Source organism: Ictalurus punctatus, chromosome 17, assembly GCF_001660625.3.
Source record: "Ictalurus punctatus breed USDA103 chromosome 17, Coco_2.0, whole genome shotgun sequence".
In the NCBI taxonomy this organism is placed as follows: Eukaryota; Metazoa; Chordata; class Actinopteri; order Siluriformes; family Ictaluridae; genus Ictalurus; species Ictalurus punctatus.
This window is the reverse complement of record NC_030432.2, coordinates 24,005,172-24,023,389: the sequence shown is the minus strand read 5'-3', so window position 1 is coordinate 24,023,389 and position 18,218 is coordinate 24,005,172. Positions and strand designations below refer to the sequence as shown.

The following is an 18,218-nucleotide window of genomic DNA, read 5'->3' as shown; positions in this document are numbered from 1 at the left end:
GTTTCCTCAGAAATATATGCTTTGATCGCAGTATTATAAATTTGAAACAGCCACCGGCAAATTCGAAGAACGTGACCATGGCAACAGTGTGAAGTCTACAAAACCACGACGAGGTAAAGAGTTTAACTATGATGGCGATGGTTCAAACGCCGTTAAAAGCAGGTGTTTTTCTTTTCTTTTTCTTTTTCTTGTTCTACTTTTACTTTGCCAGTTTGACAACGTCGAACCCTTACATTTACTGAAAATAGCTCAAAGTTGGCTTTGTTGAAGCCGTAGTCATGTTCGGGAACGGTTTGGCCTTTGCAGCAGTATGTTCCAGCGCTACTCAATCATAATCCACACTTTTGACTGCCATTGTCTCTGACCCACTTTTCCATGATTACAGTTTTCACCAAGCTTAAAACCAAGTTGCAATGGAAATATACTTTCCATAAACACACTCTTCTGGCCTCTCATAAAACACCTGAAAGCATTTACGATGTTTAGTCTTTAAGTAAAGGTAAACAGTCCGAAGGGGGTGTTTAGACAAAGCGTAAATTTCTTTTCTTCTGTTTTTAGTCCCTTTCCACATACATTATCTCGTGCTGAGAACAACGACGGTGAGGAAGGACGCGGCATGAAGGTTTCGCGTCCCCTTTGACCTCGTTTTTCACATGAAGACTGGGGATGTAAGCGGATACGAACCCGTTCAGAACGAACAGATTCACGTGTTCTAAACAGATACAGATATGAACAGGAGGTGTACTGTTCGTTGTGGGGTCTTTTTCTAAGACAGCTTGCCCACACAGGACATCTGGGCATTTTTATTTTCACTTGGTCATGAAGCTCGTGGCTGAAGCAAGTAGTCAGATACGATAACCCGATGACTCGAGACAAAAATGACCACAGTGGCTGTGCAATGCGTTTGGCATTCATTCATTCCTCCTTAGTAACTGCCTGGTCAGGGCAGCAGCGGTTTGAAGGGGTCTATCAGTTTGTTTATATTTATAGGATATAGAATCAACTAAATTTGTTAGAAAATATCACAGGCAAAATAATAATAACCCCAGTACATCTCTAGTTGAGACCAATTGTGAAGTCCAGTGAGGACTAAGTCCAGCTAAGGTTGAGGAACTGTCAATTCTCAACCTCTTCATGTTTAGGCCATGGCAACATTGGGTTTAAAGCCAAGTTAAATACAGTTATGAATATTTGGAGTACTAACCAGATGCAGATAGTCTAATGAACATACCCCAGTGGAGATATTTGGAATTAAGGTTTGGGAAGCGGTGACCCATCACACTACAGATGGAAGTCAGTCTGCATCATAAGGGTTACTCACAATTTGACACTTTTTAGTAGGATGGCCATTCTTAAATATCTTGTCGAAAATGGGATTTTACAGAATGTTTCTGATTATTAAATATCCACCAATTTATTGCCTATACTCATTTTCATCCAGTCACTGTTTTCTTGTCACGTGAGAGCCCGAGTACGAGTTCTGATCGGTACCTTTTTTTGCTTCTAGCCTGTATGTTGATAAGACGGCCATATCAAATCCGTTCCCGTCTTGGGAAAAACCCTACTGTCATACACAAGCTGCACATCAAGCGAGAAATGCAGTTTACGTGGGCACTGGATTGCAGGAAGTGGTTTGTGTTTGTGCATGCCATGCTCTGTGGGCCCAGGCATTCTGTAAAACCTCGAGGAGCCAATTCAAGTAGCACAGCGCTGCCATAAGCCACATCAATGTAGTCCCCACAGTGTACAGTTTATAATAGATCCTCCTCTCCCTTCTCGCTCATGTTCCCCAAAGCTGCGAGCCCTAGCTCGGTCATGCTCCAGAAAAGCCTGCGCATGGTTTTACACGCAGCATCGTAAATAGCAGCAGAGTGCATTAGTACAACACTGAAACATGGTGTTATCGGAAATCTGCTGATGTTGTGTGATAGACAGAAGTGAGATTAGTCTAAGTAGATTAGTCTGAGCTGTCGAAAATTAGATGTGTGCACTGGACTGTTGTTTTTTTTTCTTTTTGGTACAGTCCTGCAGACAATCTGGACCAATCCCACCAGCTCCCGCAGAAGGCTTGACCATTCCAAGCTGCCCCGGAAAAAAAGTTTGAACAATCCCGCCCACATATGCAGAAAGTTTGACAAATTCCACCCACTTCTGCAGTAAATGTGACCAATTCCGCCCAAGTCCACCGGTAAATTTGACTAATCCCACCTGTTCCCACTGTAAATTGACGAATTCTCCCCACTCCCACAGAAAGTTTGATCAATCCATGCTACTCCTGCAGAAAATTTACCCGATCCTACCTGCTCCCTCAGTAAGTGTAACCAATCCCAACCACACCCACGGTAAATTTAACCAATCCCACCTGCGCCCCCCCAGGAAATTTGACCAATCTCACCCATTCCCACAGTAAATTTAACCAATCCCATCCACTCCTGCAGCAAGTTTGACAAATCCTGCCTGCTCCCAACGGAAGTTTATCCAAGCCCACCCACTCCCACTATAAGATTGACCAATCCAGGCCACTCTTGCAGAAAGTTTATTGAATCCTGACTGCTCCCACAGTAATTTCAACCAATCCTGGCTGCCCATGATTGAAGTTTGACAACTTAAACAATTTAAAAAGTTAACACAACAGTCTGTATCTCTATCATGTGTAATGATGATTCAGTATCAACATCTAATCACTTATTCGAAACAATCCACTTTTTGTGATGTGGATGGATAGACGGATGGATGGATGCAATTTATTGAAATCGGGGTGCTAGTTCCGATTGGTACTTTGCCAGGCATGCAGTAAGAATAATCGTCTATCGGCCAAACAAAGCAAATAAAGGACAAATGAAGATCAGTACGTGCGGAAAGCGGCAACCAAATAAGAACATGCTGTACGGTCCAACAGTAAAAACAAACTTATAAAACCAGTGAAAACAAAATAGACACCAACTAAAACCCTGACAAGACCCAGAGCTGTGGTAACAGACTGCCACTCTAGCAGCAGAGCAGATTCTATCAAGGGCAAACTCCTAGTTGTGTATCCAGCGAAATTGATCCATCAGCCCACGTAGAGTAAAATTAAAGCCATCGTTCCAAAGAATGTGATCTTGGATCGAATAATCTTGTTATAAAGCAATCGGTGTTTGTTTAACCCACGAAAGTCTTATCCGTTAGAATAGACGTGTTGCTTTGTCTTGTTTTCAGCTACTGGATAGATAAGTTCTTTAAATCTCTGATAATAAGGTGAAAACGTACAGGGCCGTAGCACTGCAACGTTTAAAATTCGACCGTACTTAACCAAGAGTCTTAACTATAGCCCGTCTTTAACATCGTAAAGGTCGCTCCCATTTACAAGTTTTAAGATCTCCCTGCTAGTCCTTACCCAGTAGACTCACATGATTGTTACACAAGAAAGATTTGCTCTGACAGCGAATTAGAAATAAAAGTGGGTACGCAAGCACTGGTGCTATTAACCCAAAGTTTCAAAACGTAGTCCCGGTCACGTATAGCACCTTGGATGGACATGGAGGAGTTGATTTTTGAAGCCGTTCTTTCTAACCCTGCCCCATCAAGCTGTGGAGATAAGCGCAAAGATTAATGATTTAAACCACATGTCAGACTGTGCCGGCTATATAATAGCAAACAATTTCACGAGCCGTGGAAATATTACACCCAGTTAGATGGCAAGCCAACCTTTCACCAGCACTCCCTCACACACACATACTTCCATTCTTGACCCGTAATAGCAGTATCCACATCTGTTCAGGGATTTGTTATTTAAAGTGAGTGCCCTGCAAGGCCACAAATGAAACATAGCAATTTCCCCAAGAGTGCTATTTTTTGTTTTATTCCAGCAACTAAGCCCCTGATCAGCACGCTGGTGTAAAAGAGCCAGAAATGAGTTTTTCCCTTTAACGTTTGGAAAGTAATTGGAGATGCACAGCGCGAGACCGAGATGGTGGTGGTGGTGACTTTTCATGCTGCCTCTGTCATGCTTGATGCAGTGGAAGCGCTTGTCAGCGTACCTTCCCACTGGAGCTTTCGGTTTTGGTTATATACCCTGCCAAAGGAAAGACTTTGGGAGAAATTTGTCTGTGGTGGTGGACAACTTGATGCCTGAGTTGAGATGTATGAGTGGATTTTCTTTGGCTGGTCATTTTTAAGCTGCCCTAACTTCTTCTTTTAGGTACCCTTCGGGATGTACTGGCCACGGCATGTAGGTTTATGTGCATTTTCCTTCAGTTTGATTTGGTGTTGATTCTTTCCTCCATAACTTCTTTTCTTGCTCTACACCCTGCTTTTTTTTTTTTAAAAGAACAACAAAACACAACACGCCCTTCCTCCATACACTGTCCAGCGTTTTAATTGGCTCCAGCTGCAGGCCCGGCTGAAAGACAAACCTCACATGAGAGGAGGACAGGCGAGAAGGAAACCCTATTCCTATGTCTGTCTGTGCTCTTCCTTGTACTTACGTCTGGTTACGCTGAATTAGCACTCTTCTCTTCTACTGCCAGACTTTTGCACCTTGCACCACGTCAAGGTGAGAGACGAAAAGCCGCGATGCGTACAGACTTTGTTATTTTTAATGTCTGACTCCTCTAAGACCTACTCACACCTGGGTTCTCTAGAGGGTTTTTTTTTTTTTTTAAATAGCACTTTTTGCATTGCCTGATCTAAAATAAAATATGCCCTCAATCTAGTTGATTGAAGAAGACAGCATTTGGAACAAATCCAGTGCTCAGATTTAATCCTTTTTGACTGTGGTGTTGAATTTTAATCAAATCCTATTAAATCTTGATTAATAGTTTATGTAACAAACCCGGGGCATCAGCCACTCGTGAAATGCATTTCTTTATATCTCTGTACTCCTGTTAAAGCTCAGATTATATCCCCTGAATCCATAGCCATTCTTTAACTTTTGGCTCAGTGTTCACGGAGGCATTTGGACTCCATTCCAGAATGGACCGGTCGGTCAGTGCGTGATGACGATGATGATCGCGTCTTGGCCAGTGGCTCACACGGTTATATATTTGAGATTCAACCCAGGTTGCACTGCTCATGAACCGAATAAAGACGCTCAGCGGTTTTGACATGTATATGATGTTTTACAGAGATGTCTTAATACAGGAGAATCTTTTTAATAGACATCTGGAAGGCGCCAAGCACTCCACAAATCTGGAGGACGGCTCCGCTGATGTCACGCTGATCTATTATATAGAAGATATTATGGAGAAATATTGAGTGCTAACTCAAAAGCGCCAGATCGTGCCCATTTCTGGATTATATTCTGGTCAGAGGAAAGAGAGGACATAAAAGATGAAGAAAGACCTCTGCAGATCAGAGGATTGACGATTGGCGATTGATAGATGGAGTACTGGAAGCACGTCTCTGAGAATTTCTGTGTAATGTTAGCTTGATATGTAGCCCGGTGATCCTCTACAACACAAATCCTCTCGCGATGTAAAGGAAGGAATTTCTTGTTTTGCTCAGCAGTCATTTTTCTTTGTTCTTTCTGAGAGGTAAACTAAATTTGTTTTGAATATGGATGGGGGAAAAAACTGCAAATTTATCCAAGACTTTCTCATCCAGTCACACTCTGCTGGAAGTGTATTGTTAGCCAAAAGTGCTGTTTGAGAGTGTTTTGAGAGCTTTTTCGCACATAGCTCAGGGGAGAAAAAAACAAAACAAAACAACAACAACCCCATTCTATTCACAAGTTGCATAACAGAGTCGTTTATCATTTCTATCGTATGTTTTCTACCTTGTTAGGGGAGGTGTTTGACTTGATTCTCTCCGCATTATGTGAATCTTTCATGCCCTCGTGCTTTCGCTGGGTTTTCCTACGTAAAATTGTTTGAGCCCTCTCCAATACGTCTGTGTGTGTGCTGTGTCAGAACTGCTTCAGCTCCATAGCTCTGAGTTGCTGCAGAGACCTGCTGCTTTCCTTCCTGTCGACGGTCAGGGAGGCAGCGGACAGTGGGAGGTATCCCAGCTTCCCCCTTGACTCACTGCCTCTCTGATCTTATGCCAGAGAGTGAGACAGAGAAAGTGAGAGTTAGAGAGGGAAAGTCTAGCAAACAGCTGCGATAACTCATGTTTTTTTTAAACTAATCAACATTATCCAATATACACATGTACCTTTGTCCTCTTGTACCTCTGTCTTTTTATTTATATATATATATATATATATATATATATATATATATATATATATATATATATATATATATATATATATATATATAATATATATGCCTCTATCTATCTATCTATCTATCTATCTATATATATATATATATATATATAGATATAGATAGAGAGAGAGAGAGAGGCATATATATTATATATATATATATAATATATATGCCTCTATCTATCTATCTATCTATCTATATATATATATATATATATATATATATATATATATATATATATATATATATATATATATATATATATATATATATATATATATAGATAGAGAGAGAGAGAGAGAGAGAGAGAGAGAGAGAGAGTCACGTAGAAGAACAAGTACACCCCATGGAAATTGTTGCCTTTTTGATCCTCTTTTAAACAGAGCCTGTTAATAAAGTTTATATACTTGAACAAAGCAACAAGGAAAATTAGCATTTAATCACTTATTCAAAAGAATTATCAACAGATGTGATATTCTTCTGTGGACGAAGTAAGTACACTCTTGGCCTCAGAATTCAGTATTCAGTATTGCCCCCTTTAGCAAAAATAACTCCTTGTAGACGTTTTGCGTAATCGTCCTCCGGTCTCTGACATCGGCTTGCTGGAATTTTTGACCGCTCTTCCGTGCAATATTCTTTCAGTTGCAAGATGTTCGAGGGTTTTCTTGCACGTTCTGCCGGTTTCAAATCCGGCCACCCACCATTTCTTCTTTTTGAGCCACTCCTTGGTGGATTTGCTAGTGTGTGCTTAGGATCATTATCCTGTTGAGCGATCCACTTTCGGTTCAACTTCAACTATTGGACAGGTGGCCTCACATTATCTCTAAGAACTCTTTGATATGATGATGAATTCATAGTTGAATCAATGAATGCAAGCGGTGAAGCAACCCCAAACTATAACATTTCCACCACCGTGCTTCACAGTTGGTTCACCCGAAAAGCTGTCTTTGGTCTGCGCCGACATGTCTGCTGTTACTGTGGCCAATCAACTCTATCTTTGATTCGTCTGTCCAGAGAACAGTATTCTAAAAGGCCTTTGCATATATGCTCATTGGCAAACTATAGGCTTGCAAAGGCTTTTTCCTGGCACACGTCCTAGATTTACTCGTGGATCCTGTGATGAAATTTTGGGGTTCTTGGAGACTTCTTTTTGCTTCAGACGTCCTGGTCTTGGGCTGAATTTGCTCGGACGGCCAGTCCCGGACAAACTTGCAGTCGTTTGAAATCTGTGCGTTTGTAATTGTTCCTTATACGGAACGATATATTTCAAATAATTTGGAGATCTTTTTAAATCCCTTGCCAGACTCATAGGCGTCTACAAACTTTTTTTCTGAAGGCCTTACAGAACTCTTTAGATCTCGGCATGATGATACCACGCACCTCAATAACAAAGGGAAGTCCAGACACTAGCTCTGAGAGGTTTAAACAAGACCGGTTCCTCCTGCACTCTCTAAGCAGGTTGTGATCACTGGCACCCGATCTTCAACACCTGATTCTAATTTTATGGATTTAAAGGTGTGGTAAATGTTGGGGTGTACTTACTTTTTTTTTTTCATGTGAATGATCTGTTTTTTGGGTTGGTTTTTTTTTCTCGTTTAAATTGTGAAAATTACTACAAAATGTCAATTTTATGTGTCATTTGATAGCGTTTGTCTTAAGCCATCGATCATATATGCAGTTATTCAGTACCTGTATTGAGTCACGGAATTTGACCAATAGCTGTAATAAAAAGCCATATTGAGATAGTGAAGAGCATTGTTCACTGTCAGCCAGCTTGGCTTTGTTCATAAGATTCACTCTGAGTGAAGAATGTGCTAGAACTGGTCTTTGATCTTTCTTCGCTTCACGTGAGAACCAGCTTCATATGTATGCAATACATGTACGCAATTCATATGCAATATTTAGGTGCATGAGGAAAACCTACGCAGCCAATACCTATCCAAACCATATGTAACCTCACATACTCTGAGGTTATAAACTAAAACTTACCCCATTGTCATGTGGTGGACTAGTGTCCCTCATTTAGTGTGTCCAGTGTTCCCAGGATACACTATGGCTCTACCACGACCCTGACCAGGATAAAGCTGTTACTTGAACGACTTAATGAATGAACTTACGTCAATCATTCTTCACAGGATCGATACTGGTGTTCATACCTGATTATTATACCTGTTTGTTTTCTTTCCTTCTTTTTAAAAGTCTACAGATCTCGCCGTAGTGTTCACTTTACATTTCCTGAAGGCTGCCCCAAACACATCGTTATATTATCAATAAAACGCTTGCTTTTCGACACCTCCTCCTAAGCCAAATGTGCTGTGCCAAATCACAACTTCTCAAACTTTCTTGTTAAAATGTTACCAATAGGTGACATTAGGACATTGCAGAATAACAGTAATGGACAACGGATAAGGCTTCCCCTTTCTATCCTGTCACATTGCCCTTAATCTGAGCCTTGGGTGGGAATTATATTATTTGTATACATTCTATTCATTACAGTATATACGCATTCGTACACTTGATATATACAAACCATACTGATGTTGTGTTCGTGGAACAGTACAATTATAATCTTTCAGCAAAAACACTTTTGCGCTTTATTTCTCTCATCATACCGTTCTCTGTTTTACTTCATGGGGAGGCTATGTCATTTTTGAAATGGTGCCAATACACTCTCCGATGGCTGTGTGTATTTTGTAATTTCCTGTTGTTGAACATCACACATAGCCAGCGCTACTGACTGCCTCTGTCGCGTTGACGTAATGCTCCATGTGGTTCACATCCGAGATAATACTCGATTTCATACCAATGCAATAGTGGATCGATGTCCTACTGAAAACATCATACAGCACATACGACGTGATATAGCTGTACTGCGCTTGATCCAGTGAGTACAAAGACATTTGACATACGTCTTTTTGGCCTGTGTGAACATTTTTTTAATATGTCGCTTCAAAGATATGGAAACGATTCATATTGTGGTCACGCACACTCCAGCAACCTCAGTACGGGCTAAACAAAAGGAATACAGCGGTCTAAGAAAAACAGACCAAAAGACTTTGGTCCTCATCAGTCTTTTAGTAAAGATGTTTGTGGATGTTTATGGCCGTACAATACTAAAGATTCCAAGAAAGTTCCAACAAAATGGCGAAAGAGCACTTCCTAAGCTGCATCTTCCAGTAATTCAGTTCAGCCACTGCAGCGTGTTGGCTACCAATTATATTTATATTAATTCATCGGTATAGGGCACCACTCTGCGATGGATTGGCACCCTGTCCAGGGTGTACCCCGCCTTGTGCCCCATGCTCCCTGCGATAGGCTCCAGGTTTCCCCGTGACCCTGAAAAGGATAAAGCGGTATAGAAGATGGATGGATGGATGGATGGATGGATGGATAGATATAGGGCACTACTAGTTTTGCTTAGATTGCATAGCTATTCTTATTTGTCTTCATTTATGGATTCATTTTGGATTGCTTTCTTTCGCGTCATTAATATGAACCATTTCACAAACGTTCGTGGGTGTGATATAAATCCAACGATTTAAACTCTACAATGTAATCTGTATTTAAAATGTCATCAATTTGCACCAATTATTATCATTTGAAGCTGATTAATCGCGCTTCAAATGAATTGGTCTCCTTATATTCTAAATGAAACTATTATTGAATTAACTTTTTAAAAAAAATAAAAAAAACATGAATAAACTTTTTTTTTTTTTTTTTTTTTAAAAACAACTTTTTGTAAGAACTTGAAACTGGATTTTCATGAATACCATATTTCTTGTCTAAATATTCCTAAATCAGTCTGTATCTGGCTTGATAAATGAGGCTCAGTGTCTTTTTATGGACCAATTTAAGTGGAGCTATGCCGGTCTAGTAATGGCCATCAGACGTTGCTCACAGCATCCATTCACATTCTGGGTGTGTTGGATGCAGAATGCCGCTATTTCGGTGAATTTGCTTTTCTAATTGGTTTGTTTAGAGTCCGTTCTGAATGTAGCAGTAAACCAATGATGCAATATCGCTTGGCAGTTGGATGTACAACTGAAACACTGATTAGAACTGTCAGAACCACACTTCCAGACTCCTGGAAGTTCGCCTGATATAAAAAATACTTCATGTTTTCGTCTAAACAATCAAATAAACCTTGGCACTCTGAAGACCCAGTAATGGAGAGTTCTGACGAACGCCACCGATCCTCCAGTGCCAGTGCTTTCGTATGAGCTACAGTGTCTGCATTGTTTGTCTCCGGAATCTTAAGGCATTTTGTTTTAAGCTTTCAGTGAGGAAAGGGAAATGGTGCATGAACCGGAGGACTCGGTACATTATCTTTGGCTTCGTCCAGCCCTTTCTAAGATAACGTAGCCCCCAGCTAATTTCTTCCCTCACCTCTCTAGTAGAGTTCTCATTGTGTCACACTTGCAAAAAAAAAAAAAAAAAAAAAAAAGCAGAAACAGCTGCTTGTTCACGGGGGTCCAACAATAGCACTCTCTCGATTTCTCACCCGCACCGAGAAGGACCGAACGACCATTTGGCCAGACAAAAAAATCCTTTGTCCTGTTGGAATCAGGATATGATCAGAAATCACGGTTTTCTGCGTGAAAAATCTCGCATGTGCCTGTCGACATATCAGCATGTGTTGTGCGTTTAAGCCTGACTGCGTGAGTGAAAAGCAAGTAAAGCACCAAGGATTTAGGTAAGAATTTAGGAAAGTAGACGTGAGAAGAGTTTCTGGATTATTTGACCCACTTACGATTGAGACACTGCTGAACTTCTGAACCGGCCAACATATGTCTGTTATTATGCTTGCAAATGCAAACGGACCTTTCAAAAAGTACAGACACATGTATTTAGCTTTTTGTTGAGTCCGAATATGAGTCCAGGGTAAAAAAAAAAAAAAATTCCCTCTAACACCCTAAAGGTTTTTTTTTTTTTTTTTTTTGAGTTGTAGAGATATGCTGTATGAAACGTTGGATGGCATGTATGATGGGGTTTCCTTGCGGTTCTCCATTTTCCTCCTGACTCCCAAAACATGCCAGTGGGTAACGCCAGACTGGCTATTCTAAACTCCACCTTGGTGCGAATGTGTGTGCATGATACCCTGTGAATATACTGGCATCCCATTCAAGGTGTATTCCCGCCCCGTGCCCAGTGTTCCTGGGATGGCCGCCAGATCCACCATGACTGAGACCAGGATAAAGTGATTGTCGGAGAATGATTGAATGATACAAGATCTTTGGGTTTGAGTGTGTGCGACTGAACTCTGGATGCCCTTTCAGCTTCCAGCGGCAGTCGACTTAATCAAGGCCATCTTACCACGCACTTAAACATGCCCTTGAAATGGTGTCCTCCACTTCATTCCCATTATCCACAAACCACTATGTTGAACATGTAGATGCTGTTTCTCCATAGTGTACGAATGAAATGTTCAATTTCAGCTTTCAGTCCTGAGTGCCTTTTAATCCTTCATCCTTGGTAACCTAATAATGCTTTACATTATCGCTCCATAGAATCATAAATATTTGATATGCACATAACCATCGAGCCAACTTTCTAAGTAAAAGAAACATGCCAGTCCTGAAATTGAACGACTTGTGTTTCTCTCCTTGCATATCTTCTGTCAAGTAGTTGAAGTAGTCACCAATCAGGCCAGCAACCAGAAGGAAATGTTTATCCTAGAGTGCTGTGCAGGAGCTCGTATTCTCTGCTAGATAGAGACCCCGAGCTGAGTGAGCTGTCCTTGTGCTTTCTTTAGTCAAGCCAAGTCTTCATGGAAAATCGCTTTGTCCATGAGGCACGTCCTCCGTCGAACGCTTTGCTGCCTCAGGTTGGAACCGTCACCGTGCTTATGACTTCTATCACACTAGCGTGGGAGGCTAAGCATGTGGTAAAGCGGTGTTTATTAATATAGTACCCCCTGATAGATTGTAAAATATCTGAAAGAGCTTCAGGACCTGAGATTTTTAATAGGGGGAACATCTCAGCTGCGTGAGCTCATCTTCCTGCAGTTCTGTGCTTTGTTCTTTAGCTTATGGGCCTGTGATCTAAATATATTGGGTACATGTGGGCTATAATCTAATAGCATGGGGCCTGAAGAAGACTGTTAAGTACATTAAGCTGCAAATATTCGAATCATCAATTAGAATATGTTAAAGATTCTGCATCAGTATGTTTGTGTAAACAAACATATTTAAATCTGTAGGTTTAGATTATTTAAATGTGTAGGTTTAGATGAGTTAAATGTGTAGGTTTTGTCTGTTTGGGCAGTATATTCTTATATAAGGGTATACGTATGGTGAGCTACAGAATTTCTTAGAAAACTTACTGCTTAGAAAAAGTAGGAGTAACTTTGCTCTTTTATATGCTATAAGTAGTCGGAAAACGTGGCTGAAGCTCAACAAAACTGGTTGTTTTGCGATTTATTTCAAAGCAAAACCCAGCTAAAGTGTCTCTTCAGACCTTGCATCCATCCCTCATACTCTGGCATGATTTCTAAGTCTGTGAAAGTCATCATATCCTCTTTGCTAGCTTCCCGAGAGGTAGAAATTGTCTTCATGTATGGCAGTGTGTGTCTAGATAGAGCATGTTCAAGACAGATGAATGCCCTTAAGTGTAATTGCTTAATTATGCAGGGTTAATAGTGGGAAAGGTTGTGTGGTCCTGCTTCAAAAATGTCTCCTTCCCTGCCCTGCTGTTCTGTATGTTTGATCTTTAAGTCATTTTAATACATGCATTTGATTTTGCTTAGATTTTGGGGGAAGTTTATTGAGTCTCTGCTTTCCACTCCACAGGTGAAAGCGAGGGATGCCGATGGTGGCTCGTTTGGCTCCGTGTCCTATTCGCTGGGATCTGGACCTGGTAGCTTGGCCCATCCTCACTTCACCATCAAAAAAGAAAGTGGGCAAATCTGCACCAGTGCAAGTCTGGACCGTGACCAGGGCCCTGCCAGCTATGACTTCACTGTCACAGCCGTGGACGGGGTCAGTCAGTTCAACGTCATCAACCAACACCAAATATGCAGCTACTGTTGCTACTGTTGTAGCAAAACTTGAATATTTTCACCACTCTTGTCTCAATCACAAGTACAGCATTAGCATCTTAAAGCAGTGTAGGAGCATTACAAACATTTTGACAGCCAGAATCTGACTACAAACTGAATTGATTAAGTGTATGTTTACTTTATTACGCCCATATAGCTAGCTACTCAAAAACTTGATCGAGATGTGACGTTCACTGTGTGAGGAAATCACATTTAGCTGTTAAGGTTGTAGACGTCTTTAGACTTTTTATCGAAAAAATCGACCTTTTTTTTTTTTTATCGACCTTTTTTTAAACAGTCCTCTTGCTAGACTGTAATTCGTTACACAACATGATCTTTCCGGGAAGTTAGCTTAAGCAAGGTTAAAAATATGAAATATTAGAATTGACTGTTAGCCAGCTAGCTAACATGAGCTAACCTGACAGGATTTCTGAGTAATCACGTTCATAAATGTTTACAATTATCAATGCTGGCTAGCTTGGCAAAATATTAGAATAAAATCGAGTGCATTCGTCAAACAGTGGGAAGCTGGAAGAATCATATATATGACCTGCCAATCATATATGCACGTTTCAGACATTTTGTTAGCTAGCTAACTAGCTAACATGAGCCAATCGAATAGGGTTCATGGGGGTTCTTGTAGTCCTGTTTACAAATGGTGCTAATGCTTGCTAGCTGGATAATTATGCTAATCTGGCAAGTTATCTGAGAAAACATGAACTGTCTGAGTGCAATAACGAAATGTCTTTGAGATTAGGACAGATAGGAGTGTTTTTAATCAAAGACAGGTCCACCGATCTTAGTCTTGGAGGCTTGAAATGTTGTTCTACTGTACACAGTATGCATACAGTATATGAGATGACATGTGCTAGCTTTTTATTAGGAAGAAACTTTAGGAAGGCGGGGGGGCAAAGCACAAGAGGAAACTTGGAATGGGTCTCGTGGTAATGCTTCAAGAGTTGCACAGCATCTTGTGCCATGGCAGCCTAAATAACACTTAAAATCATTGCGCAGCAGCGAAGGGAAATTGCAGCAGACATGTTAAAGCAATCTCAGAGAGCGGAACCTTAAAGAGCTGTAATATTTAATAAGTTGGAGGCTTGCCTTGCTTTCTTCCTTGCCTAAAAGAAGAAGGCTCTGCAGTATTCATTGCTCACACAACGGTAGTCATGTTATCCTGACAGATTGGAGTAGTCTCTGGAGAAATGATCAATTTACCTTTACCTTTAAAACGTCCGTGCCTTCAGGGAACATTAACCCGAAGCTATTTTAATCAGATATAAAATGCCGTGTCTTACTGATTCTGCCAAAGTAAGGTTCGAGCTAGCGTTCAAGAGGTATTAAAGATGATGCCTGATTTTCCTCCATCAGGGTGGCCTGAGCTCTGTTGCCTACGTGCATGTTGACCTGGTGGACGTTAACGACAACTGGCCAACCTTCTACCCTGTGCACTATGCTGTAAGTCTGAGCACTCAGAGCAGTCCTGGCACCTCTGTCATCCGGGTGACGGCCCATGACCCCGACGCAGGAGAGAACGGCAGGGTGATGTACCGTACCGCACCTGGGGGAAGTTCGCCCTTCTTCACGCTGAATAAAGACACCGGTGAGCTCAGCACCACTGAGGTTTTAATCTTGCGTAGCGTATGAATGTATAAAAAGTTGCGAGGAAATACAAAAATAAAATGTCTTTTCAAAAGCCTGCATTGTTTGAAGTCTGACTTAAAGGTTGCTGGAACTTAGCTCGTGCTAATTGAGCTGTTTCATTTTTTAGGAGTGATATCATTATCACGCTCTCTGCATGGGAAGGCAAACACAGTCATCGCCATGGTGGTCTCGGCCCAAGATGGGGGTGGCCTCACGGCTCCAGTAAACGCCAAGGTCAACATCAGCATCGTGGCTGGTCTGGTGGCACCTCCTGTGTTTGAACAGGCTCAGTATTACTTCACTGTATCTGAAGATGCCCTGCGTGGGACCCAAGTCGGCACTGTACGTGCCAGCACCAAGAATGGTGAGTGAGCTGAAGAAAAGGTGTTTACTGTGAGGCTCCATAGCAATAGTAGTGCTTACACGTGATAGGTCCATACCAGTGTAGGTTCATCAGTCCCTTTGGACAGCGTGACCGAGTGTGATGAAAGCTGGTGTTCGTTTTTTTTTTCTTAACTCGACACCACTTGTACAAATAGGCTCTGGGCCATTGTACACACCTCATTTAGAATCAACATTAATCATAAATTCCATTTTACCACTTAAGTTTTTTAACAATTTTCCTTGGACGTCCAAAGTACTCCATCATGGTTTCACGTGATGAAAAAATAACTTTCGGTTTTAGAGTTTATGTGCTGAACACATCTGTAGACTGATCAGGCTCTGGGTCTTGTATTCTCATTTGCTTTTTCTGTCACCAACCCCCCCACCCTCTCTCTCTCTCTCTCTCTCTCTCTCTCTCTCTCTCTCTCTCTCTCTCTCTCTTCAGGGGTCTCAAAGGACGTTTCCTACACCATCTGCTCTGGTGACCCTACTGGTTATTTCACAGTGGATCCTGAGACGGGAATTTTGAGAACGAGTCTACCTCTGGACCATGAACTCCAGCCCATTGTGGAACTGGAGGTCCAGGCACAAAGCGGGAACCCGCCAGCTTTTGGTCAAACCCGTGTCCATATCACAGTGGTGGATGTCAATGACAACGCTCCCACCTTCATCCCATCGTCTTCTGAATCTCTGATTCTTCTTGATGATACAAGGATGGGCACTGTGGTCTATAAGATTCAGGCTGAGGACCTTGACTCTGGTCCTAACGGTGCTTTGACCTTCGACCTACTCCCCAGTGGTGCCCAGAGAACCTTCAATGTGGACCGTAGCAGTGGAGAAATCCGTCTGATTGCAAGTTTGTCGTATGAGACAGTGCCACGCTATGATTTGCAGGTTCTTGCCAAGGACATGGGAGCACCCCAGCTCAGTGCCATGTTCACCCTGGTGGTGCATGTGCAGGCTGAGAACGGCCAAGGGCCGGTGTTTGACACCCTCAGCTACCGAGTGGAGCTGAAGGAGGGCACGCCGCTCAACACCCGTTTCCTGCAGGTGCGTGCACTCAATAGAGATGGCGGGATCACTTCCGGATCCGGCGCTACGGTCCCTCTGGCTTACCACCTGCAACCGGATGGAGACGCAGCAGGCTTTGGCATTGTCTCGGACAGTGGCTGGCTGTTTGTAAAGAGCGCCCTGGACCGCGAGGTTAAAGAGGTGTACCTTCTCACAGTCCTCGCCACATCCGGTCACGGGCAGCTGAAAAAGACAGGTAGTGCCACGGTACGCATTTCAGTGATGGATGAAAATGACAACTCGCCTCGCTTTACCCAGGAGAGAGCTTTCCTGGCTGTAAGAGAGAACCTGCCAGCTGGGTCAGGCTTCGGCCGGGTGCCTGCTACAGATCGGGATGCCGGACTCAACAGCCGCCTCATCTACCGACTCCTGCACCCGGATCGCCATTTTCAGATCAACTCCCACACAGGTGAGCATCATATACTCTACCTTCCTACTTTTTAGTGTCTCCGACATTCCAACCTTAGCGAGTAGCTTGTGGCTTTTCCGCCGGGAAGATCTCATACCTTTTTTTTATAAAAAAATACAGTTAAAAAGTGTTTTTCTATTACAAATAAACGGTAGAATCGCTACCAATGCTTTACTTATGCTCCAGGACCAGCATCGGATACCACATGATGCTGTGAGATGTAATCGTAATGAACAGATGACACAAAATGCCAGCAACCTGGACATATTTTTACATTAATTATGGCAATCAAAGCAAAACAGACAGCAACCTGTAGGGGGCGGGTGCAATCAGTCCGACGTGCTGTGGATTTGAGCACACACGCTTAGTTATTCATAAGAATAGAGTAGTGAAGTGAGCTTCACTTCAGTTCAGCGAGCACTGAGACCCACTTAGCTCTACATTTTGCTCACCACCCAACGTGCAATGCAAATTCCCCGTAGCCAATACCTTACGCTCATGTTTAGATACCAAGCTCACTGATGCTGCTCTCACCTTGTTCTGTCTGTAAAAGATACCGTTTAATCATCTTAAGCATGAAACGAAGCACGAGGAGCTCATTTCTGGCAGCACACGGTAGCAATGACCATAAACGGAGCTAAATAACATTTCCCATGATGCCCTTGATCGCTTAATAACAAGTAGGTTACTCATTTCGATATCGGTACTGACATAAAAACGTCTAAAAAATCTGTACCCAGGCTAAAAATAATGGTATCGATGCGTCAGTAGTAGAATGTATTGGTAATGTGAACATTCTGTCGATACGCTCAATACACGCTCAGGTTCACTTATACTTTTAAATTATTTTTACTTTTAAACTTTTAATTACAAAGACTATTCAGGGCTTCTTCTTTTTTTTTTGGTCCTTTTCCAGTTCCAAACGTTTCAGTAATTACAGTTGAAATAATTAGAAATGTGATAAATGACCCTGAGCCTATTGTGCTCTGGGTTTTCAGTGCCCAGTGATTATAGAAGAATACGATAAATCATTGGAGTGTGATAAATGGCTCTCGGTCTATTTGATTCCGCACATTTTCTCCGAGCGGAAGGTAGAGGAATCACCGACAGCTCCTAGTTTAGGATTCTGTCACCACTGGTACTGAGGGGAATCACAGGAACAGCTGGGGAGGGCCATCTGTGCGATCAAAACCTTCCGTCTCTAAGACTTCTCTTCTAGCCTCTGCTCTTTGTCGAGAGATTATTCACACAGGCGCTCCATCAATCCCTCTCTCTTTCTATCGGCCTCTGTTCTCACCTGTATGCGTGCTTAAATGTTTTCCGGATTTCAAGCGGATTTCTAATAAGCGAATTATTGTTCGAGTTCATTAATTAGTGTAGTACAAATATGACCCAATAACGCTTCATTAAATTAAAAGGCTCATTTTTATTTCTGAAAACAAAGCACACTTGACACCACATTCATAGGCTGTGAATATATTAACCA

At 42.0% G+C, this 18,218-nt stretch overlaps 1 protein-coding gene across 1 annotated transcript in view; it reads left to right on the top strand.

Moving 5' to 3' along the window:
- Positions 1-18,218, top strand: part of dchs1a (dachsous cadherin-related 1a) — a 120,637-nt gene that overhangs the window by 78,917 nt on the left and 23,502 nt on the right. The window contains exons 3-6 of the mRNA XM_053687262.1: positions 12,977-13,165; positions 14,596-14,827; positions 14,996-15,232; positions 15,698-16,732. Coding sequence (XP_053543237.1) covers positions 12,977-13,165; positions 14,596-14,827; positions 14,996-15,232; positions 15,698-16,732 — 1,693 coding nt within the window. The remainder of the gene's footprint in view (positions 1-12,976; positions 13,166-14,595; positions 14,828-14,995; positions 15,233-15,697; positions 16,733-18,218) is intronic.